The following is a 24,509-nucleotide window of genomic DNA, read 5'->3' on the forward strand; positions in this document are numbered from 1 at the left end:
TTAATTTCATTCCGTCGTTTAAATAAAATTGGAATATCGTATTTTTGGAAAGCACAGAAAATGACAGACATTGTAAAGTTACTGTATGATTCTTTTGCTCTTATTGTAACGATATCCAAAGAAAGTAACACATAATTTACTTTCCACAAATTATTGAACATAATTTACTTTACACTATTATTGAATATGATTTTCTTTACACAAATTATTGAATATAATTTACTTTAGACAAGTAATTGAACATAATTTCTTTTATACAAATAATTGAACATGATTTCTTTTACACAAATTATTGAATATAATTTACTTTATCCAGATTACTGAATATAATTTTCTTTACACAAATTATTAAATATAATTTCATTTACACAAATTATTGAATATAATTTCTTTTACACAAATTATTGAATATAATTTACTTTACACAAATTATTGAATATAATTTACTTTACACAAATAATTAAACATAATATACTTTACACAGATTATTGAATATAACTTACTTTACACAAATAATTGAACATGATTTCTTTTACACAAATTATTGGATATAATTTTCTTTACACAAATTATTGAATATAATTTACTTTACACAAATAATTGAACATAATTTCTTTTACACAAATAATTGAACATGATTTCTTTTACACAAATTATTGGATATAATTTACCTTACAGAAATTAACTTTACCTAATTACTTTACTTACATATAATTTACTTTACATAAATAATGGAACATAATTCATCTTAGACAAATTATCCACATTTCTATATGGTTTTCCTCGGGAAGAAACAATATACTTGCAATTGTAAATTTGTATCTTTTCTGTAATCATATTTCTTAAATCAATATCGCATATACATTGTTTTCTCTTCAAACAAGCTCGTGTAAACTCATCGAATGTTCAATTCTGCTTGAAATCTAAGGTACTACTCGCGCACAGAACAAACGTATCAGGTTCGTAGGCGTTGCACAAATTAGGAAAACGCCCTGAACTGAGTCATTGGCAGATTGCTGTCCCCGTATAAGAATCCAGACTTTCTTCCAGAGTTTTGGAAGGGGAATTCAAGCTCAGACGGAAGACAAATACGATCGCACGGAACGAAACAAATTTAGATTGCAAAAATACAATAAAAGTGACTTTTACTAGAAGTGACAAGTGACTAGTCACTTGTAATCAACTTAGATGACATAGTTTCAGCGTTGCATTTTGTTAACGAATTACTCGTTAAACCAATCGTTATATTGTTAGACCTCGAAAGGAGTGATTCTTTCAGAAATTATTTATATTCTTCAAGAATGGCATTAGAGATGTCTAAAATTTGATTTGAATTGTATTCAATTATGGGTATATTGTTGTAACATTAATTCTCCATCGTGTCTATTTGTTCATTTATATCAAACAAGTGGAATTTTTCTTTTCTGTCCATTATACCATTAATTTTTACAATATTTTCAATTTTCCATTAGGAAAAACATCCCTAAATAGAAATTACACTTTCATCGTGTTTAATTATGGTTACAGTGTTGCAACATTAATTCTCCATCGTGTCTATTTGTTCATTTATATCAAACAAGTGGAATTTTTCTTTTCTGTCCATTATACCATTGATTTTTACAATATTTTCAATTTTCCAGTGGCAAAAACATCCCCAAACAGAAATTACATTTCCATCGCGTTTAATTATGGTTACAGTGTTACAACATTAATTCTTCATCGTGTCTATTTGTTTATTTATATCCAACAAGTGGAATTTTTCTTTTCTGTCCATTATACCATTGATTTTTACAATATTTTCAATTTTCCAATGGGAAAAACATCCCTAAACAGAAATTACACTTCCATCGTGTTTAATTATGGTTACGGTGTTACAATATTAATTCTTCATCGTGTCTATTTGTTCATTTATATCAAACAAGTGGAATTTTTCTTTTCTGTCCATTATACCATTAATTTTTACAATATTTTCAATTTTCCATTAGGAAAACCATCCCTAAACAGAAATTACACTTTCATCGCGTTTAATTATGGTTACAGTGTTACAACATTAATTCTTCATCGTGTCTATTTGTTCATTTATATCAAACAAGTGGAATTTTTCTTTTCTCTCCATTGTACCATTGATTTTTACAATATTTTCAATTTTCCAGTGGCAAAAACATCCTTAAACAGAAATTACACTTCCATCCTGTTTAATTATGATTACAGCGTTACAACATTAATTCTTCATCGTGTCTATTTCTTCATTTATATCAAACAAGTGGAATTTTTCTTTTCTCTCCATTGTACCATTGATTTTTACAATATTTTCAATTTTCCAATGGGAAAAACATCCCTAAATAGAAATTACACTTTCATCCTGTTTAATTATGGTTACAGTGTTGCAACGTTCAACAAAATTCGTCACCGCGTTTGTTTGTCGGTTTGCGTTAAACTTGTGGAATTTCAACTCGTCACTTTATGAAACACTTTTCCGCGGTTCTAAGTTCAATTCTCATGCTCCTTAACCTATTGTACTCGCTTCTTTTCATTCCGTGGCCCCAGAAGCAGTTTCCGCGTTACAACTCGACCACACAGGCCAGCAGCTGCTCTAATTTACGTTTCACGGCTAGTATCCGAGTTTTTTTTGAATTTCTGGGGCTGAAATTCGTCCGCTCCTCTTAAGACGTAATATTTCTCCTTGCTCGCCAACCGTTTCACTTTCTTCTTATCGTTTCACAGCCCTATATGATACCAAAATCCCGAATCTTCCGCAATAAGTCTCAAAAAGAAATAATCTCGATGCAGAATAATTGTTCCAGTTTTAATTTCAACAGAGAATCCCTTTCTTCGAACTATTTTCTACTTATACGAAACTATGATATCAATCCCTTTGCAACCAGACGTAGAAGTATTAATTCTTACACCTTGTACGTAATAAAAAATTATGAACACTGTGACGAATTAATTATCTAACGAGAAGTTGAAACATCGTACCACGAAACAACAATTCAACAAAGTTACATATTCATACATGACCCATTCGTCCAAATCGAAACTATTGAACCAACTTCTTTTTATAACATTATTAAAAACATAATTTTCCCCCTGAAATTGTCTTCTCCGTTGATACAGACTTGACAAATTTCTATAATATATTTTTCACACAAATCTGTACCATTTAATATTTTTCTACTCACAATTACTCCAATTTGTTCAATTTGTTATTTTAACGTTTCTTGGTGAATTATTTCTCGTTGTGTTTTAACACACTTCGTTTTAATGGATGAAGAGGATCAAAAAGAACGAAAATGTTCGACAACAAAGAAGATTGGTGTTAAAAATTAAGGTATACTCAGACACGTCGCTAATGAGGAAGGGTATTCGTTACTTACGTCAAGGAGACAGCTCAATGCAAATTACTTATTGAATTGGTTTGATGGATTTGCATTGCGGTCATGGCTGTCGATATCCGCCGTCGATTCCGCCAAACGATTTCTGGTTACGCAAGGCGTTTGGGGTTCCGTCGAATAGCCAGCGGAAAACGGAACGTGTACAGAATAACGCTGCACAGCAGGGAATATCACGAACACGAAGGAAAAGAAGATTCGATTCGACCATTTTCACGCAGACTCTTCTTTTTCCGTGGTTGCACTCTAAACTCGTTTCCGGCTGGTTTTCGAACGGAATTGGAATAAACTGATTTTGTAAATTGTAACGACTTTTTCGTTTGATCGTTCGCGCGTTACCGTCGCCATTTTGAAATTTCGGGCCTCGAGGAACACCAAGACGTAAATTACAGAAATATTACGTCGTTAGATTCGAAATTAAGTATTAAAAAATAAATATATATATTTGCCAATAGAAAGTGTTAAAAAATAAATATATATAATTGCCAATAGAAAGCGTTAAAAAATAAATATATATAATTTTCAATAGAAAGCGTTAAAAAATAAATATATATAATTGCCAATAGAAAGTATTAAAATAATAAATATATATAATTGCCAATAGAAAGTATTAAAAAATAAATATATATAATTGTCAATAGAAAGCGTTAAAAAATAAATATATATAATTGCCAATAGAAAGCATTGAAAAATAAATATATATAATTGCTAATAGAAAGTATTAAAAAATAAATATATATAATTGCCAAAATAAAGCATTAAAAAATAAATATATACATAGTTGCAAGTGAAATTCGAGAAGATAAATATTATTTTATTTTGATCGTTCGTACGTTATCGTCGCCATTTTGAAGTTTTGGGCCGCGAATACCAATAATCGTACGATCCAAAATAAAGCAACTAAAAATAAATATATGGAATTGAATAATCGACGAAAGAATTTACAAATGAAGTACAAGAAGATAAATAATAACAGACACGATCGAACTCTTTGTACCGGCAGTTTAAGTGACCATAGAAGAGACGACTCTGGGTCCAAACGGACCCGTAACTTCATTTTGCTCGTAGAAATATTTCGAATAAAAGTTCCATTATTTTATCGTACTTTTCTTAATTTCTAAGGAATAGTCTACTCACGGTAGAAATGGGCAATGCAAAAGTCTCTCTGGGTCCGAAAAGACCCAGGTATGGTAAGCTCAAGACGAATCCTTAACCAGTATGGTGATTACTTTATCACATATACGATATGGTGACGTCTGTAGAAGCTCGCACAATCTGTTAAATACTTGCAGCAATTTTTAAGAAAAACAAATTCTTCCTTGCGAATCACTCTTACCAATTCATTAAGAAACTGAATAAGTTGATTTACAACAACTTCTCTGGGGTCTGTCAAATTTCGTCTTATAAATTACGAGTTAAATACCCGAAGAACCGAAGACATTCTCACACCAATTCAAATTTTCACTCAGATTCCATCATGTTCGAAATCAGACGAATATGGAGATTACAATAAATTCTTAGGTCCGTCAAATCTCATCTTATAAATTACGAGTTAAATACCCGAGGAACCGAAGACATTCTCACACCAATTCAAATTTTCACTCAGATTCCATCACGTTCGAAATCAGACGAATTTGGAGATTACAACAAATTCTCTCAAATCGATCAAATCTCATCTCATCGATAACGAATCAAACACCCGAAGACATTCTCGCACCAATTGAAATTTTCACTCAGATTCCATCATGTTCGAAATAATCGACGAAAGAATTTACAAGTGAGGTACAAGAATATAAATAATAACAAACACGATATTACACATTACAACAAATTCTCTCAGGCCTATCAAATCTCATCTTATCAGTCAAATACCCGAAGACATTCTCGCGCCAATTGAAATTTTCACTCAGTTTCCCGTCACGTTCGATATCGGACGAATTCGGAGATTACGAATCCATTCGGATGGGTACATCTCGCACGTAGAGCCAATCTCCAACGCTATAAGCATCCACCGTACCGCTTCTGTTTCGGCAGTTAGTTACCATTTAACCCGGGCACGTATATCCAGTTTGGCCTGGCTAAGTTTGTCACGGGGCTACAACTAACGGCCGTTAACGGGAAGAGAAGGCCGGTTAGTAGGTTAAAGCAAATGACCAGGGGTGAAAGTCCACCGATTGCGTTCCCGCGAGAGCTTTTGGAGAGCTCTAGACCGAGCACAATGGACCGCTGCAATGTCTTCCAGTTAGCTGTCGCCTGCTCTTCAATTAGGGACCGAGTTTCGTCCGGTCTAATTACCTTGGTGTTCCACCGGCTACGCGTGTGTCCAACCTGAAACGGAACAGTCTTCGTGGTCACGGGACCTTGCACTTTCATTATCCGCAGCCTGGACACAATTATTTATTTATTCGCGCGACCCAGGACCTCTCGCAGCTTCCTCGAGAGTCTTTACTCTGGTTGCAGCGAGTTAATAAACGATGCTGGTGTACCATTGTGCTGGCACTTTATTATAACTGACCAGTTCTCGAAACAGAGTACTATTGTAAGATTGTAATCTGTCGAGTACTATTGTAAGATCCTTTCTCAAAAAATTGATTCTTCTTTTTAATATTTTCACAAAATGTACGGTTTCGAAAATGTACAGTTTCGAAAATGTACGGTTTCGAAAATGTCGAAGGATTTCCTCGAGCTTGTTAAATCAACCAAGTTACAGACGTTGAGAGAGAGCAGTTGTTAACACGAGATATGGTATTCAAACTTAAACATACGATATACAACAGGATTTAAATTTGAACTTCCTAAGTTTAGTGGATAATGATTTAACGAGGAAAATAATTAGATCACGTATACGTGACAACGGCCGGTAACTGCTGGCTTGTATAGTCTATGTACGCGTAACTGCGGAGGTGAAAGTGTTGAAAGTAATAAAATAAATTTATGTAATTATATGTTCTCGTTTACCGAGTTATGGCAAGTTTTGTACTGAGTTTTTACGAATGAACTGCTGTGACCAATTCCATTCGATTGTTTACAAATTTTCTATTTTGTTCGCTCAAAACAAGAAAGAGAACGACACACCATAGAACAACAGATAGTTATGAACGATCGACTTTTTAACATTGTGCTTTCATTTTTTAATTTCAATCAATCGGAGTAAACGTTCAATTTATAAACGAGGAAGACACATCGCTGAAGAAATATGCAAAAGAATTGCTGGTTCCACGTCCCTCTGTTAAACCATTAAAGGATTCATTTATCGTATAAGGAACGTTCGATTTTTTTTGCTCCGAATCCATTTGGAAGGTGAAAAGCGAAATGGTACAAGTCGTAGCCTAATTTCTGACAGTGAGAAGAAAGGGAAGACGAAGAGGAGAAAGATAACCGATGAAAAGCTCCGAAGAGTAGTAAAACTGTCGAAAGAAGCTTCGTTTTCCTTTTCGTGTCTTATCTTCCGGCAGAGAGAAGCAATAGAGAAGTCGGCAAGGACACAAGCCAACCGGAAACCGGGTCAACGAGGTCAAGTGTCCAGTCGATCGGAGTAACCCTCGTTAAGAGACTTTAATTCGAGAAACTACGGCTTGCCGATACAGCGAAGAATATGTACAATTGCGGTACGAGTTAAGTGTGTTTCCCTGGCACTCTTTTATTTCTCACTTTGTCTCGTAGAATCTGATTACAGAGTACTTGCTGACGAAAATAGTCGAGTTCGGTCGTTGAGAGTCGAAGGAGGAGGGTGGTAGTAGTATAAAAATCAAATATCGGTAGTTTTGTTTTTTTTTGAGAAAAATTCCTCCTTTGTATAATTTTCGACGATGAACTTAACAATATAAAAAGTAATTTCTCCGATAATTTTTTACAAGAAATTTTGAAAAAATAATAATCGAATATAACCTTATCTTTCGGATATCCCTCGAATAATATCTGAAAAATAAACAAGGGAGTAAATTGTTCATTGTATTTTTTTTTTTAAATTTTGTTTTTGTACTTATTTTTGTAAATTTTTCGAAATTTTATGTCAGAAATTATCGGTAGTTTCGCTCGAATTCACCCCTCTTGTCACATAATAATTTTTTTTTATTGTGGACAAATTTTAAAATTGCTTTTTAATTTTCCAATCAAATTAAACGAATAATTGAATCTCGTATGGTGAATAGTTCGGATCTTTTCAAAGATAAAGAAACTTTATCCAAGGAAGGAATGAAATTAATTTAATTACAATTAATTACTCAATTAGCGACAAGTTAGAAGTTGTGCATTTCATAATGAACATTAAAACTTTGTATTCCTACACGTTCGTTTCCTGACTCTTGCCCTTCGTCAATCAGCATCGGTGACGCATCACAAGCCCACGCGAAGCATACCTTATGATGATTACGAATCATAGATAATTTTTATTCTTCAATTCATTGTTCCTCGTGACAGCTGCAGCATTGTAATTATAGATGTGTTTAAATTACAATCATTCTTTGAACAAAATGTATAATTTCATTAAGAAAATTTCTCAAGTCAAAAACTCGTGTTGGAAAATTAAGAAAATTCAACGACACGATGAAAGACACTTTAGTACCTGCTACATTTTTAATTATTATTGTACACATTTCACTATTGAAATTCTACCGCAATTAGATTCTTCTTCTAGAAGCTTTCCTCCCGCTTGACACAAATTTTATTTAAACTTTTATTAAAACAAACTTGTCTCGAAATAAATTTTCAATGTTACAACCTTTTATCGAATCAAAACTTTTTCTAAAGGTGCTTTGAAATAAAACTTTATTCAAATTTTCATTGGACCAAACTTTCACTTAATCTTTTATTGAAATACATTTTTATTATTATGAACTTCCATTGAAATCAACTTTCACCGAAACTTTTATTCAAATAAAATTTTTGTCGTATCAGTTACTAGTCTCTTTTGCAAATTGCGTAGCAGTGTATTGAAAATAACTTATTTTCACCACAAAATTGTTCGAATATTGACATTGCTTAGTGCACAAAATACCTATTCTTCTGATATCAAACGGGAATCTATTTATAATATGATGAACACGGTTACTGCTATTGAATAATATCTAACATCGAATAAAGTCACGTTTTAATTAATTCAGTTCACGCACGTCGTACTATTGTAATTCACTGTTGTTTCTTACGTCACCACAACTTTGCCTAGCACTATTATAAGTTGCCTAGTACTGTTATTCGATACGTCATCGTGGCTTTGATCTTGGTACCGTGGAGACCATAATTTTGTTACTTGTTCCGGTCTAAGTTGAAATTCCGAATATGCAGAATAAAAATATCGTCAAATTTGATTCTTTTCACGATTATTGTTATCCCCATTAATTAAGATGATCCCCATAAAAAATAACAAAACGTGAAATGCGACAAGAGTCGATGGATACTTTGTAACAATTGTCGACTAGTATTTAAAGACGAACAACAAAAAATTGTTGTTAGTTTTAAAAAATGAAAGCACAATGTTAAAAAGTTGATCGTTCTTAACTATCTGTTGTTCTATTATGTATCGTTCTCTTTTCTCTTTCTTGTTTTGAGTCATTTAACAAAAAATGAAATTTTAACATCTTTGGTTTTATTTTTATAAAAATATTTGTAACGTGTTCTCTTCAGGTTTGTGTAATTTTCCAAACGATTTTAATCGAGAGGAATAAAAGAAACGCTATGTAGGTTGCAAAATTGTGTAAAATAATAAAATTGAAATTAAATTTATAAATTTTTGGTGAAAATGTCACCATTATAATTCAAGATGAGTATGGAGGTCCGAGGGGGTTTCGAACGTTAGGTATTATTTATTCCGATGAACGATGTTATTTTTACTTTTTCGTATAAAAAGTTCTCAGCCCATTTGTAGTTAGACGGTAATATATGTTTGAAGAATGGTACTTTTATTACCGGAAGTGGAGAGTTTGTATACCACTCGCCTAGGTCTCAAGTGGGTTGCCACATTTTGAAAGTGGAGTACATACTTCGTAACTAAACAAAAGGTCACGTAAGGTCGGAGGTCATGATATATATTTCATTTTATGGAAAGTTGTACGTTCACCACGTCGATAAATTTAAATAACAATTTCTAGCCCTCGTACTTGCAATTATTCTTGTCACATTTTAACAATGTTTCATGGTTTCCAATCATTATTATGAATCATTACGATCATTATAATGATCCTTTGCGTACAATAAAAATAAAGTTCGATATAAAATAAAAGATGCATAATAATCGAGAAAATTTAAATATTCTAGAGTTTAATTCTGGACGTCAGTGCACTACGTAAATTAAATACGAATGAGGTTAACAATTCAGGGAAATTAATTAGTTTTCCAGATTTTTAATTAAACAAGTCCGTAAGTTTGAGAGTGGTTTTTATTAAATTTAATTATCAATGAACGAGAAAAAAAAAACGTGTCTTTGATATTTATCAATGAAACTATTTATATGGCCAGTTTTATTAAAATCGATCAATGTCGATTGGTTGATGTTATTTAGTAGTTAATGCTGCAGTACTTGAGAATTTGCTTTGTATACTCTCTAATAACAATTTATATTCAAAACCGGATGACGATCAACTGCCAGATGCGTATTCTAATCATAGCCGTATCAATGATCTAAATAATAACTCAAGTGTGTTTATACGCTGAAAGTCAGGTACTGCTCTCGAATTTCTACAGTCGGATTAGTAAAATTTATACAATGGTTATAAACGTCAATATCTATCGTCTCTTTAATCTTTAGACGCATCGTATTATTAACGGTAACATGGTAACATTTTTTTTCATATATATATACTTCTATATATATATATATTAAGAATTAAATGATTTTTTATTAGCACACAAAAATAACAAAAAAAAAGCAATTCTCGAAAATTTATTCACAATTGCATTTTAATGAATTGAGTGGAGCATCGTCTGTTTCTCTCTTCGATCCATTTGTTATTAATTACAAACAATACGCGCTCTATAAACGATAACAAAGCTGATATAACATTTCAAACGTATGTTAAAAATAACCCATTGTAATACCATTTGCCGGATATTGTACACATTGTTCTCCAATTGGGTGTAAATAGATCGAATAATAAATTTTCGTCGATCGATGCAGTTTCCTCGAAAAACTCGTTCGGGTGTGATGCAAGAATACTCGATAGTAGCAATCTCTGCGAACTGGATAGTTCGGTTAGGGTTCTCCATCTATTTTGAATCTGTTTCTTCGAAGGAAGACGTTTAAGCACGGGAGATGGGAATACTGAAGTAATACACGGTGGTAATCTCGAGTCTAGGTGTTCAACGGGGAAGCTTTCGATAAGCCTGACGAATGCAAAACGTGTCGAAACCATTTCAAAGTCTATGACCACGGAAATTGAATCCACTATCTTTGCATTCTCCGTAGCGAGTTTGCACGCTGCCAATCGAAAACGCGAGAACGTCTTTCCTCTTGCAAGCTCCTTGGTCGCTGTCTCGAGCGAAAAACTCGTAAAATGTGACACGAGCTACGTTGTAACATTTGGCTGTTCAAAAACGTCCACGGACTCGATCAAAAATGAAATTTCAATATTTTTCATTTTATTCGTACGAAAATATTTGCGATAGATTGATTAGATTTTTTCGATGAAAATAAGTCTAAACACGATGCAATTTGGATAATTTTTATAGTAAGCGAGCTGCGCGATTACGGTCGATCGAATGTACGTAATTGTTGCTTGAAATCTCGCTTGTTTACCCAAAACGGGGCTCACAGCTCATTGCGTGTGCAAATAGTGATAGTATATATCGTGGAATGCCTGAAAAGTTAACAGTTTTATGTAATCTGTGATTCGAAACCTGTACAGTATTGTCGCGGTAAATGTGAAAAAGGAGGTCCACGATAACTGTGAAAAATGCGGTACGCGATAATTGTGAAAGAGGTCCACGATAACTGTGAAAGAGGTCCACGATAATTGTGAAAAGAAGGTTCACGATAATTGTGAAAAGAAGGTCCACGATAATTGTGAGAATGAGGTCCACGATAATTGTGAAAGAGGTCCACGATAATTGTGAAAATGAGGACCACGATGATTGTGAAAGTGGGGACCACGATGATTGTGAAAAGGAGGTTCACAATAATTGTGAGAAGGCGGTCCACGATAATTGTGAAAAGGAGATCCACGATAAATGTGAAAAAGGCTCTCCTTACTACTAGAGGGGTTCTCCCTTGGAATCAATCAATTGCTATGACACCCCACGATGCTCGTTAGTTGGTTACAATGTAACACTAATCGATAAGGTAAATGCTTGTGTCGGTGAAACAATATTAATGCAAAAATAAACTTGTTAGGTTGAAGTTGACTAATTCCATTCAGTTCATTGAAATGACGCACGACTATGAGAACCGACTAAATATTTGCAGTAATAAGTATGTACATTCGCGAGTATTTTCCATAATGAAATATTTTTCTAAGTGAACTAAACGGGAACGAATGTTATTTTTGTAACAACGAAACGGAAAGAAAATGAATGTTCGACGAGAAGTGAGTGTCCATACAAACAATCGATTCATACTCGTTTGTGTCGTAACGCTGTTTTTTTTTTTTTTCAAATACAATATGTAAATATTAGTACAGTGTACACTGTAATGTACATTGTAACATTACAACGGGGAGATCTAAATTTGTCAAATGCACAGACCAGACCATTTTTCGATTTTCGTTCATTGTTTACTGTGTGTCGCCTTTATCCGCAAAAGTTTGCGCGACTGGCAATTGAAAGTGCAAGGAGAGGAGATCGTTCGGTAGGTCTTTCTTCTCGCAAGTTGGTCGTTGTCTCGATGTGAAAAACTCGCGGAAAGAAACTCGGTCACGGTTTGTCGAAGACGATAGCGCGGCTGTGCTCGACGTAATTGGCGGCGCGGCAGAATAGTTAAATGCTACAGGCGACGTCCACAGAAGAGATTGTTGCTCTTGACGTTAAACGGATTTGTATGCGATAAGCGTGTACAGCCGAGACTCGGAGGGGCTGTCTCTCTTCTGTTTCCATTCCCTTGTGTCATCGCCATCTTTTCTCTCCGAATCGTCGTTTTCCGTTTTTTCTTTCTTTGTTTCTTTCTTTCTTTCTTTTTTTTTTTTTTTTTTTTTTTTTTATAATATTGCAACAGCGAACACATCGGCTATAAACACGCGTTTATCTTCGTTAAACGTTCGCGCGACAGGAGGCAGACGAAGATGGGTGGAGTTATTGTTCTTAGGCGCCAATGTCGCTTGAAATGGTAATTGAAATAAACAATAAAGGTATTCCCGCGAATTGTTTCCACCGTTGGAACACAATGACCAATACGAGACGATAATCAACGCGTTTGCGAGCGAATTAACACTGGAACTAACAAAGGGGTCGATTTGACCTGTTTCGAACTTCTTTTTAAAATTAAATAATTATTAATGATGTCTTTGCTTAGAATATTCGTGGACAATTATTGAAATAGAAAACTAATGGTACTCTCTACATTTATTACTTAATTATTAACGGCGTCTTTGCTTAGAATATTCGTGGACAATTATTGAAATAGACAACTAATGGTACTCTCTACATTTATTACTTAATTATTAACAGTGTCTTTGCTTACAATATTCGTAGACAATTATCGAAATAGAAAACTAATGGTACTCTCTACACTTATTAATTAATTATTAACAGTGTCTTTGCTTACAATATTCGTAGACAATTATCGAAATAGAAAACTAATGGTACTCTCTCTACACTTATTAATTAATTATTAACAGTGTCTTTGCTTATAATATTCGTGGACAATTATCGAAATAAACAACAATTTTGAAGATTAACTCGCGATTGATAGTAAGATTCAGCGATGCAGTTCAGATGACCTTGAAAACGATCTTGGATTAAAAGAATTACAAAGGTCGTTTATTAACCTTATTTGGTCCCGTAGATATTTAAAATGTTGTCCTTCGACAGCTATGCATTCTCTTAAGCGCGTAACAGTGGATTGTGATCTTATTTCGATCACTTCCGGTATAGGTGTGGCGCAACCCCTGTTTGTTCGCTGTTTCGTGTAATGTAATGAACAAAATGGTCGTCTAAACGCGACGTACTGTATCGATCGAACTAGCAACCGGAAACGCCTCTATCAGTTACAATTTACTCGCAAAGAGAAGATTTGCCTCAACGATAGCTTCATAGGTTAAACTTCGACAAGATATTCCATCGACCTATGTTTAAACACGTTACTAGATACTGCATCCATTTTTGTTTAGTTTTTCTCGGTTCTTCTGTACCTCATTTTTTAGTTTGCTTTATGCATTGTTATATTTTTGTTTCGTGTAACAAACTTTGAGGTTAGATTCCAAAGCAGATGTTGCAAATATTATTTTGTCTAACTTTTCCTGGTTCTTCTATACTCTATTTTTTAGTTTACTTTATATTTATATTTTGATTTAGTGTAACAGACCTTTAGGTTAGATTCAAAAGGATTTCTTGGTTCTTCTATACCACATTTTTTAGTTTGCTTTATGTATTGTTATATTTTTGTTTCGTGTAACAAACTTTGAGGTTAGATTCAAAAGCAGTGTTGCAAATATTATTTTGTCTAACTTTTCCTGGTTCTTCTATACTCCATTTTTAGTTTGCTTTATATTTATATTTCTATTGCGTGCAATACAGTTTGAGGTTAGATTTGAAAGCAAACTTTACAAATAACATTTTGTCTAGCTTCTATTGGTACTTCCATACCACAATTTTTAGTTTGCTTTATATTTATATTTTTTTTACATGCAATACAGTTTGAGGTTAGATTTGAAAGTAAACTTTACAAATAATATTTTGTCCAGCTTTTATTGGTATTTCTATACCGCAATTTTTAGTTTGCTTTATATTTATATTTTTTTTTGCATGCAATACAGTTTGAGGTTAGATTTGAAAGCAAACTTTACAAATAACATTTTGTCTAACTTCTATTGGTACTTCCATACCGCAATTTTTAGTTTGCTTTATATTTATATTTCTTTTGCGTACAATACAATTTGAGGTTAGATTTGAAAGCAAACTTTACAAATAACATTTTGTCTAGCTTCTATTGGTACTTCCATACCGCAATTTTTAGTTTGTTTTCTATTTATATTTTGCTTTAGCGTAACGAACCATGAGGTCAGCTTCTACAGCAAGAAAATTTATGATTATTATAGTAACGTTTATTAGAATAACACTCGAGAGTTTTCGTCGAGAATGTGCAGTTGAGGAATAGAAGAAAATAGAGCTTCCGACTCACGAGCTACGGGGTGACGTTAGAAACTGGGGCAAGTGATATCTTTTACCCCTTGCAAATGGAGGAAAATAACGGTGAAAAATGTTGAATGGTTTAAAAAGGTCTAATTTCTTACGACCCCATTTTTCCCGCGAGTGCAACAATGCATCCGCAACAATGCATCTGCAACAAGCCATTGCATCGTTTTCCTTAACGAGAAACACACGTTTCTCTTTAATCGATCCGTTTCTCTCGCCATTTTGCGTAGAAAAATATTTATTTACGCGCACGACGAAACGTACACTTCACCCGTATATTTGAAAACGAAACACGTTTCTCCGTTAAAACAATAATGTTTAATTTACAATAATACTACATCATTCCCAGGAAGAGAAGCATTTCGTGTTTCGTTCCACTTTACACTATTAATAAAAACAAGAGTATTGTAATAGCTTCGATCTTTCGAAAATATAAAATATAAAATCGAAGCTCAGAGGAACGATTCTACGATAATTTTTTACCAACAATCTAAAACAGTTTCAGTTAAACTGTGTACAAATTAAGTATCGTGGATCGTCACGATTGTTAAATTTCGTCAGTCGGGTCGCGTTACTCGATTATTGTAATCGTTAATACCTACTCAACAATAATCGTTAATACCTACTCAACAATAATCGTTAATACCTACTGAACAATCGGAGACGAGTCGAAGGTTCATCGACACAAGTCGAGCAAAGAGAAACCTGGTCAGGTACACTAGGATTGGCCCAAAAATATCTCTCTCTCGAATGACATTCCTCGATATATTATCTTCTTTAAATGGTAGTGCAACCGATGACGCAGTCGTCGTGTTCAACCGGTTTTGGAAGCGAAAAAGAAGAGTCCAGGGAACAATGCCAGAGAAATCGTCCATTCGGTTGATGCCCATACTCGGTTTATGTTCGGTTAGCTAAGGTTTAAGGAAATTGGATCGCTGGGTCCAATAATACCGATAATCAAGACGATCGATTTACGTGGTTCAATCCGGACAGAAAACGCGACGATTAAACAATACCACTCGAGTGGATTGTATTTCAGAAAATTCTTCGACCACTCTGCTCGTGGAATGATCCACGTCCACATTGGAAGCTGTCTTGAAAATAAAGAAGGGCACGATAGCGTTTCTTTCGCGGTATTTTATGGCCCCGAGAGGAAAATGTTTTTCTCGAATTAACCATCTGTTAGCCGGAGATAACGGGATGACGTCGAGATAGCATTAATTTTTTAAAGGGAGAACCATCGTTCTTTTAATTTATAGTCCCATACGTGTGTGTACAGTTCAATCACGCGTTACGTGGGATCGAAATTAATTTATCAGGGGACTAGAGATAAAATTCGAGTGGAATTTTGAAAAGTAATCTGTACTCGAAATTAAACTGCACGCGTATTCGTCAAGGTTGTTCGTGCAAGTTATTTCTTTGTATTTTTACGCGACAGATCCTTTTCAAGGAATGTAAGATCGTGTGAACGTGAACAAGTTCGTATTTTTTTTACATTTTTAGAAGCTCGGACGATTTCTCTCGTTGCCATGTAAACGCACGAGGTAACCGGTATTTTGAGAACTATTTAAGTGTAAATTTAGTATAAACAGGGTTGATTACCGATTCTGAACCTTTTGAAACTCGCGGTACAATTTAGAAGAAGATTCTTAATTTTCTTCCACTCGTGATATAGTCTAGAGACAACAATTTGGCACAATTATTGATCGTGATAAATTATAATAATTGTATCGAAGTTATGGAAAAGTAAGAACAAGTATGTTATAATGTATACATATTTCTTGCATGTATTCGTTTTCAATGAATTATTTAAAGAAATTGATTTTTGTTCAGTGAGTACTCCTTTGTTGTTCTTCTACTCATTAAAACACAATCGTATTTGGTACATCATTTTTTGTAGTTAGATCACACTCGAAAACACAATGTACTTTAAATATTTACTTATGTTTCGAAACTGAGTTTATAATGAAATAAAGATCGTGAAATATACGATTGTAAATTCCAGTGTGGTGCAAACGTATGAAAACTTCACTGTGCAACACCGAAAACCAACATCCATTGAGACTTCCAACGAACATGGACGACTGTGTGGGAATACGTTATAAGCATTACATGTAACACGTAGTTTCCAAGTGTTCCTACAACTGTCAGTAGTGGTCCCAAACCCTTGATGTCTCGTATTACTATCCTATCTCGTATTCCTACCTCCTTCCCTCTATATACATATTTCTTTCGTTGAAAATTTTACTCTTCCATATTAAAAGGATATTACTTCGGTATAATATCGAATGAACATCGCACGTTGTAAATACTGTTTAGAAAAAAACACGAAAAATTTATAAACTTTCTCGAAAAAGTACCAAGTGTCGAATTCGATCATTTCGTTGACTGTGTTTCTTCCAGTGGTCAATTATAATCTAATTATTTTGACCATTATACTGTTTCGTAGGCTAGTGACAGCATTCGTTTTTAAATAACAGTTTATTTGTCAACAAATTATCACTTCTTTTACAATTACAATTCTCATTCCTGTTTATTTAAAATATTGAAAGATGCTCGAAACTTTTTAACAAACGTATACACTATGTTTCGTTTTCAAGTAACAGTTTATTTACAATTTATCATTTCTACAATTTTTAGTTTTCATCTCAGATTATATATTTAACTACTGTTTATTACTACAGTTTACTTACCAACAAATTATCAATTCTTCTACAATTATAATTTTCATCTCAGATTACACATTTAGCTACTCACATATATACTTATTCACCTCAGTAATGCAGTATTCGTTTTTAAATAACAGTTTATTTGTCAACAACTTATCACTTCTTCTACAATTACAATTTTCATTCCTGTTTATTTAAAATATTGAAAGATGCTCGAAACTTTTTAACAAACGTATACACTATGTTTCGTTTTCAAGTAACAGTTTATTTATAATTTATCATTTCTACAATTTTTAGTTTTCATCTCAGATTATATATTTATCTATTGTTTATTACTACAGTTCACTTACCGACAAATTATCACTTCTTCTACAATTATAATTTTCATCTCAGATTACACATTTAGCTACTCACATACATACTTATTTACCTCAGTAATGCAGCATTCGTTTTTAAATAACAGTTTATTTGTCAACAACTTATCACTTCCTCTACAATTATAATTTTCATCTCAGATTACACATTTAGCTACTCACATATATACTTATTTACCTCAGTAATGCCCTATCCGTGTTTAGGTGTTAATAATTCCCGATAAAACGTTTGTGTACGTACAAGTAGAAGTTCCATTTGTCTATTCAAAAAATCGAAGGGTGCTCGAAACTTTTGAGCAACCGTATACATTATATTCTATACCACGTATCCGTGTTAGAGCCCGGTTGCGTGTAGATGCAGTTTCAGGGTGAAATGTAACGCAGTTTTCCACAACACGCTCCTGTCATTTTCCTCTCACGACGTCTTCAGCGAGCCATATTTTTCCCTCATAACCGCGCCGCGAGAGAAATGTCTCATTTTTCTCGGCGAAAAGGGGAACGCGCATAAGGAGTCTGGCTTGGCAGAACATTTCAATCTTGTTCCATCCAAGGAGTAGATCAGACATTGTTCGCAGCTCACGACACACATACGAATCAAAAAGATGCAAGAAAGGAAGAGATGTTTACCCCTACCCCGCTTCCCAGTTTTTTTTTCCTCTTCCTGTTTCCTTTACCGGCTTTGAGACGTTAAAATTTCTGCGTTTCGCGTCGTCTCTTTTTTTTTAATATCAATTTCTTTGCTATCGTCCCCTTTGTCCGACGAGTTACACGAATTTCAGGGAAAATTGCGATATTTTCGAATTTTAAATTTCAACGCGACGTTTCGAAACACCTTGACGAAGAAACTTATCTTTTACAGGGAAGACATCCATGTGTTTAACGAAATATTGGAATTTTCAATTTGAAAAATAATAAGTACATTTTTTTTTTTTTTTTTTTTTGAGAAATTTTTAGTGAAATTGGAATATTGTAATGCGCGAAAAATCTTACCGAGGGGATTTGTTTGTTTACTTAATACTGGGAGTAAAAGTGTATACAGGTGTGCTTCGAATTAATTTTACAATTAAAGAAACTGACATGTTAGACGAACAAGGTAGTGTATTTGTTGGAAACAATGATTTAACGATAAAAGATAACAGATATTAGTAAGAATTAACATTATGAAACATATCGATTGAAAGACAGTTCAATAATTCGTATTTCGTATCGAAATAGAGAATTTTTAAAAACAATTTTCAATGTGTAACAAAACTCCGGAGAATTTGATTTTTTAAAATGGTTTCTTTATTAGTTAGTAGTGGCACGGTTTTGAAGTTTTGACGACGTGTAAAATAAATATTATTTCAATTTGTAATGTGCACATCTATAATATACGAATTTGCAAAAAAGTCTAATGAAGCATTATTTTGCGAAAAGTTGATAAACCATAACAAAAGGAAAGAAAAAGAGAAAATTTATATCTTGAAATGTTAAAGAACGTATATAGAAAGTGACGAAAAGTTTTATCAAGTTGTTACAATGTAAAAAAGTTTACCAATAATCACTATTATTTTAACGTTTTACTCGAGTCTCCTCTGTTGAAATTTGTCACTGTTAAATTAGTCTACGTAATCCACACTCGAGGGCAGCATATTACATTACCTACATACTCTCAAATAGATTTACCATTTGTACAATTGTAAACACAATTTACTGTCCTCTGTACATAATTCTCTACGTTCCCTTGTAACCTATTAGGTTGTTCAGAAAGTCATTTCGTTTTCCAAAGTGAAGAATATATAATTTAATAAAATGTTTATACACTCTAAAAAAATCATGTTTCATTTTCACCAAAAAAAAAAAAAAAAAAAAAAAAAAAAAAAAAAAAAAAATGAAATGAACAACCCAGTAGAATCAGAAAGACACATTTCTTTCATAATTAAATATACCCATAATTATCAAAGAAGCAATCCCAATCACTGATCCTGTTTTTGGAGTAATAAGAATTCTAACAATCATTGCTAATAGTTTTTCACAGTCGTCAAAAGTACGATTTGCAAGATTTCGTAATAACGTTCTCGTTCGCATCTTCCGAGGGTCCTACGATTATGCTCTTCGTATCCTCTTCCGGTGAAGCTATCTCGTCGGCCCTTACCCTTATCTTCGGTCTCGTAATCACCCCTTGATAGAGCCATAACCTCGTAGGTGGATCCACGAAAGGAACAACAGTGATAAGGCGGAGCCAGAACTCTTGCGAACTGTTGAAACGTTATTCCAAGATGCCAGCCAGGAATTCGATAATTATTATCATTATCGGCGCAATCGACACGAGAGAAAGAATAAAACGAAACGTGGTTACACGAGAGGAAGTAACTGGAACCGGAAGTCACCGAGATGAAAAGCTCCCATTATCGAGGACACGTGTTTAAGTTTGCAGAATTGTTTGCAAAATCGTTCGTTAATATCGATAATAAATAGGATAGTTACAGTGATCGATTCAATAGTGATTGATACAATTATATATATACATATTATATATATAATTAAAAATGAGTTTAAAAATGAGTTTGAAATAATGATTTCCAACAAAACTGAACCAAGTCGCTAATAATCGCTAATACTAAATGTATAAATGTAATTTAAAAAAAGCAGTAACTGTATTTCACTACAGTGAAAGTAGTGGGGATAACTATGAGACAGTTAGAGAGGTAGAAACCGCGACACTTACAGAGGGAACGCTATACTACGCTGTTACTCCAGATCCTCGTACAGTGACACTTTTTGTTGCTTGTACAAAAGCGCACAACACGTTCAAATTCTTTTTTCTTGGCACGTTAGACTTCTCTGACATCATTTACCAGGTTGTTGAATAAGTTTTGTCACTTTTTTCCATTGCAAAAAAATACTACGACACTTCAACTACGAACGACTGTAAATATACCAACGGAGAGATCTACACGAAACTTCACACGTGTTCATCGAACAGTAGTACCTTCCTTCGAAAAATAAAACGAACCTAACATCTCCGTTCCTTATCGAACGATGAAACTTATCGAGCAACCTGTCAATCGAGATATGTGAAGCATGGAATCGACCGAGGATACTACCATTGTTACGCGAAGAATGTGAATTGTGGATCAAGGATATTACACTGTGTCGCGAAAAATGTGAAATACGGGTCAGTAATATTGGATTGTTTTATGAAAAATGTGAAGCATGGATCGAGAAGATCGTCTGGAGAAACTTCCAGACTCGGTTCGGTTAGTCTCCTCTGAATTCTAATCTTCTCTCAGCGACTGATATTACCTCGCTTCTGCGGTATGGTTTCCACTCTTAAATGCGTTAAACTTGTACGAAGGTTTGCATACCACTGGAAGAAAGTGTACTGCAATTCGATTTCAACGAAATAAAACGCAATACGTGTAGGTATTATGTGACGAAGCGAAGTTCCTGCAGTGATACACTTCCGTGTTGCATCACTGGATGCGGCCTATTGCAGGCTGAATGCTGGCAGCGAGTTCCGCAGAGCTATTCGAGGTGCTTTCAACTTGATTTGTATCTGCATAGGAAAAGCCAGCCAAAAGTGCAGTTCGAATCACCGGGGAATATCGTCGGCGGTCACCTAGAAACGATTTTTACCGTGTTCCAAAATTTGTTCGGCAAATAAAAACGTCGATATTTTTTTTACTCCTTTTAATCGAACACTCCAGGCATTTAGCGAAGCAACGGAATAAATAGTAATATGTGTCGCAGCTGCCAAACGCAGCATTTAACAGCTGAACTACCAAAGGAGTCATTTTACTTATTTCGAGTTTTTTTTTGCTTAGAATATTCGAGGACAATTATTTAAATAGGGAACTAATGATACTGAAAGGAAATTAGGTGTACCATGAATTTAATATTAGAACTACCAAAGAAGTCAATTCGACTTGGTTCGAGTTTCTTTTTTTAATTTTCTTAATTATTAACGGTGTCTGCTTACAATATTTGTGCACAATTATTTAAATAGGGAACTAATGATACTGAAAGGAAATCAGGTGTACCATAAATTTAATATTAGAACTACCAAAGGAGTCAATTTGACTTGTTTCAAATTTCTTTTTTTTTAATTTTTTAATTATTAACGGTGTCTGCTTACAATATTTGTGCACAATTATTTAAATAGGGAACTAATGATACTGAAAGGAAATCAGGTGTACCATGAATTTAATATTAGAACTACCAAAGGAGTCAATTTGACTTGTTTCAAATTTCTTTTTTTTAATTTTTTAATTATTAACGGTGTCTGCTCACAATATTTGTGCACAATCATTGAGATAGTACCATAACTTTAACATTCTAACGTTAAGATCGAACGATACGATGATTGTACTTACGAATCGGTCGAAATAATATTTTGTTTAAATTTCAATAGTCTAAATTCCACCATTCTCATCACTCCCCTATTGCTTGGTATCTCGGGTTAAATGATAATTCGATTCTACGAACAAAGATAGGGAATATGTATAGCAAGAATAAGAAAGAAATAGTCTTCCAAGCAGGAATGATCGAGCTCGAGTACATGAAATAAAAAAACAAAATTACAAAAATTTAAATTTCGACACTGTTCACTTTATATTTATAATAACAGTATCGACAGATTGGCGAGGTTCTCCCGATTAAAACGAGTACAAACACGGCATACATTGGAAACATTTCATTACTATTTTATTATTTTTCATATTTCGAAAAGATTCATTACGAATAAAGTTCGTCCGATTCACGTCGTGTTTGGACTCATTTTAACCAGGAGAATCTCACCGATTCGTTGACAGCGTTATTGCAAAGATAAATTGAAAAAATTGAATTACAAAAATAAAAAGATTTTCATTTTTGCAATTGGGCGATTCGTTGCAGTGCGTGCAGCGTTCTTTTGAAACGTTCGCGTTCAACTATCCCCAGTCCACCCATTATTTCTTTCTCCTTCATTTTCGCTGTTTCTTTTTTTTCTTGTCGAGAGAGTTTAAGATAATGTCTGAAATAAAATCGTTACCACAACACGGACATATAATACAATATACACCCGTGCATATTAGTATAAAATGTAGCATCAGTTTCCATAGAGAAACTTCAAGGTCACCTTTATATTTCAACAGAGTCGTTTAAACGATTTCAGTTCGTCCCGATCGAGTATCATTCGCGAATATGAAAGGTGACGAAGAAAGTATTCCTGTATCGATGCTCCAAGGGACGATCGTTTGCATCGATGGTAAACGCTGCAAAATTTGCAAGTTGCGGCATCGTGTAACCTTTGAACCGTTGAATCGCGTACACGTTTTATCGTGTCTGAATTAAAGAGAAAAAAATCTTCACATGTTAATAAGATAAGACACGGAGACCTTGGTCATCAATGTCTCGGGACGTTAATCCCCAATTCGTGACCAGTTCGTTCACCGGGCTCGATATCGTTCGATTTCTTGCCTCGGGAGACAACGAACGAACTATTGTGTATCGAGAATAACAGACTATTACGGAAAATACGAGATAGCGGATTGTTTCAGCGTGCGTTGAAAGAAGTACGCGGACAATTAAATATGCACGAGACCCTGGCGGTTCGGAGATTACAATAATGCGACAGTGCAAACGGTCATTACCTCGAGCATCCAGTTTTCCACCTTTGATGATCTCCAATTACCTTTCACCGCAGTCCATTGAAGTCATTTGTGCAGTCACGGCCACGTTAATGACGAAAGCGTACTGTTGCTTTGAAGAAGAAAAAAAAAAAATAAATAGAAAAACCGTCTTGACAGCTCTCTGTACACTTTATCGCGTTTCGTCGCAAAATGCAATAGAAATAATTGCAGACAAGACGTAATTGCACCACGGAGTGCAATAAAGTGCAATAATCTCCGCTTTCGACTAACCGTTTTTCACACCGATTCTCACTGTTTATATTTATACAACGCAATTTTCAAATACGTAGTATCTTTCGTTAATTTTTCATAACAGTATTATCAATGTATTTGGCGATTCTCGATGAAAGTTTTTTTAAAAATAATTAAAAATAATACGAATACAGTCGTGTTTAGGTTTACCTTCATCGAGGAAACCTTACGAATCTATCGATAGTAATTTCGTAAAAATAAAATCAAATACACAAGGAATTTTATTTTCGATTACCGAATAATTAATTGCGAAACGGAGTAGAAATGTCTCGAATGTTAATTATATTTCTAAAACAGAGATTGGTGTGGGTAAAAAAGAAAGTTTCGTTTAAAATTTATTTACTCGCATTCCGAGGAGCTGAAACAACCTATTGTTACATTCGGAGTAATGTTTACCAATGAGCAGGATACGAAATAAAATAGAAATAATTTCAAAGTTTGTATTCGATTCCGAAAAGTTGATTGCTCTTTCTTGTTTGTTACAGCAAAATTATCTCATGAAATTTGGATACCTACCCCAGACGGATTTAGAAACCGGAAACCTCAGGACAGACGACCAGCTCAGGAGCGCTATTAAACATTTACAGGTGAGTGAGATATTTCGAGGTTGTTTTTATACCTCGAGCAGTCGCCATCGAAACAGCCATAGAATACCAGATGCGATTCCTCGACCGTTGTAAATTAAATGTGCACGCTATAAATTACAAACTTGTCGAAGGTGTGAATTGAATACTTACTATAGTCCCCGATACAATCGTATTTCGTTTCCGTGGTTTTTTCTAATCGATCCGTGGTGGTATATTTCTCCTTCGTCGAATAGAAATCGCGTTTCGAAAGTTGCAATAAATGTTTCGAGATTATCGAATAACAATTCATTTTGGGCTTGTGTTGTTC

The 24,509-nt window shown here is 34.1% G+C and overlaps 1 protein-coding gene across 4 annotated transcripts in view; it reads left to right on the forward strand.

Annotated features, from left to right (window-relative positions):
* Positions 1-24,509, forward strand: part of LOC143150951 (matrix metalloproteinase-2-like) — a 378,361-nt gene that overhangs the window by 89,552 nt on the left and 264,300 nt on the right. For 3 of the 4 annotated variants that reach the window (XM_076319589.1, XM_076319607.1, XM_076319580.1), the window contains exon 4: positions 24,101-24,202. In XM_076319589.1, coding sequence (XP_076175704.1) covers positions 24,101-24,202 — 102 coding nt within the window. Of the gene's footprint in view, positions 1-10,866; positions 10,971-24,100; positions 24,203-24,509 lie in introns of those variants that run through there. The other variant, XM_076319599.1, reaches the window with a different exon arrangement.

Source organism: Ptiloglossa arizonensis, chromosome 1 (genome assembly GCF_051014685.1).
Source record: "Ptiloglossa arizonensis isolate GNS036 chromosome 1, iyPtiAriz1_principal, whole genome shotgun sequence".
Taxonomy (NCBI): domain Eukaryota; kingdom Metazoa; phylum Arthropoda; class Insecta; order Hymenoptera; family Colletidae; genus Ptiloglossa; species Ptiloglossa arizonensis.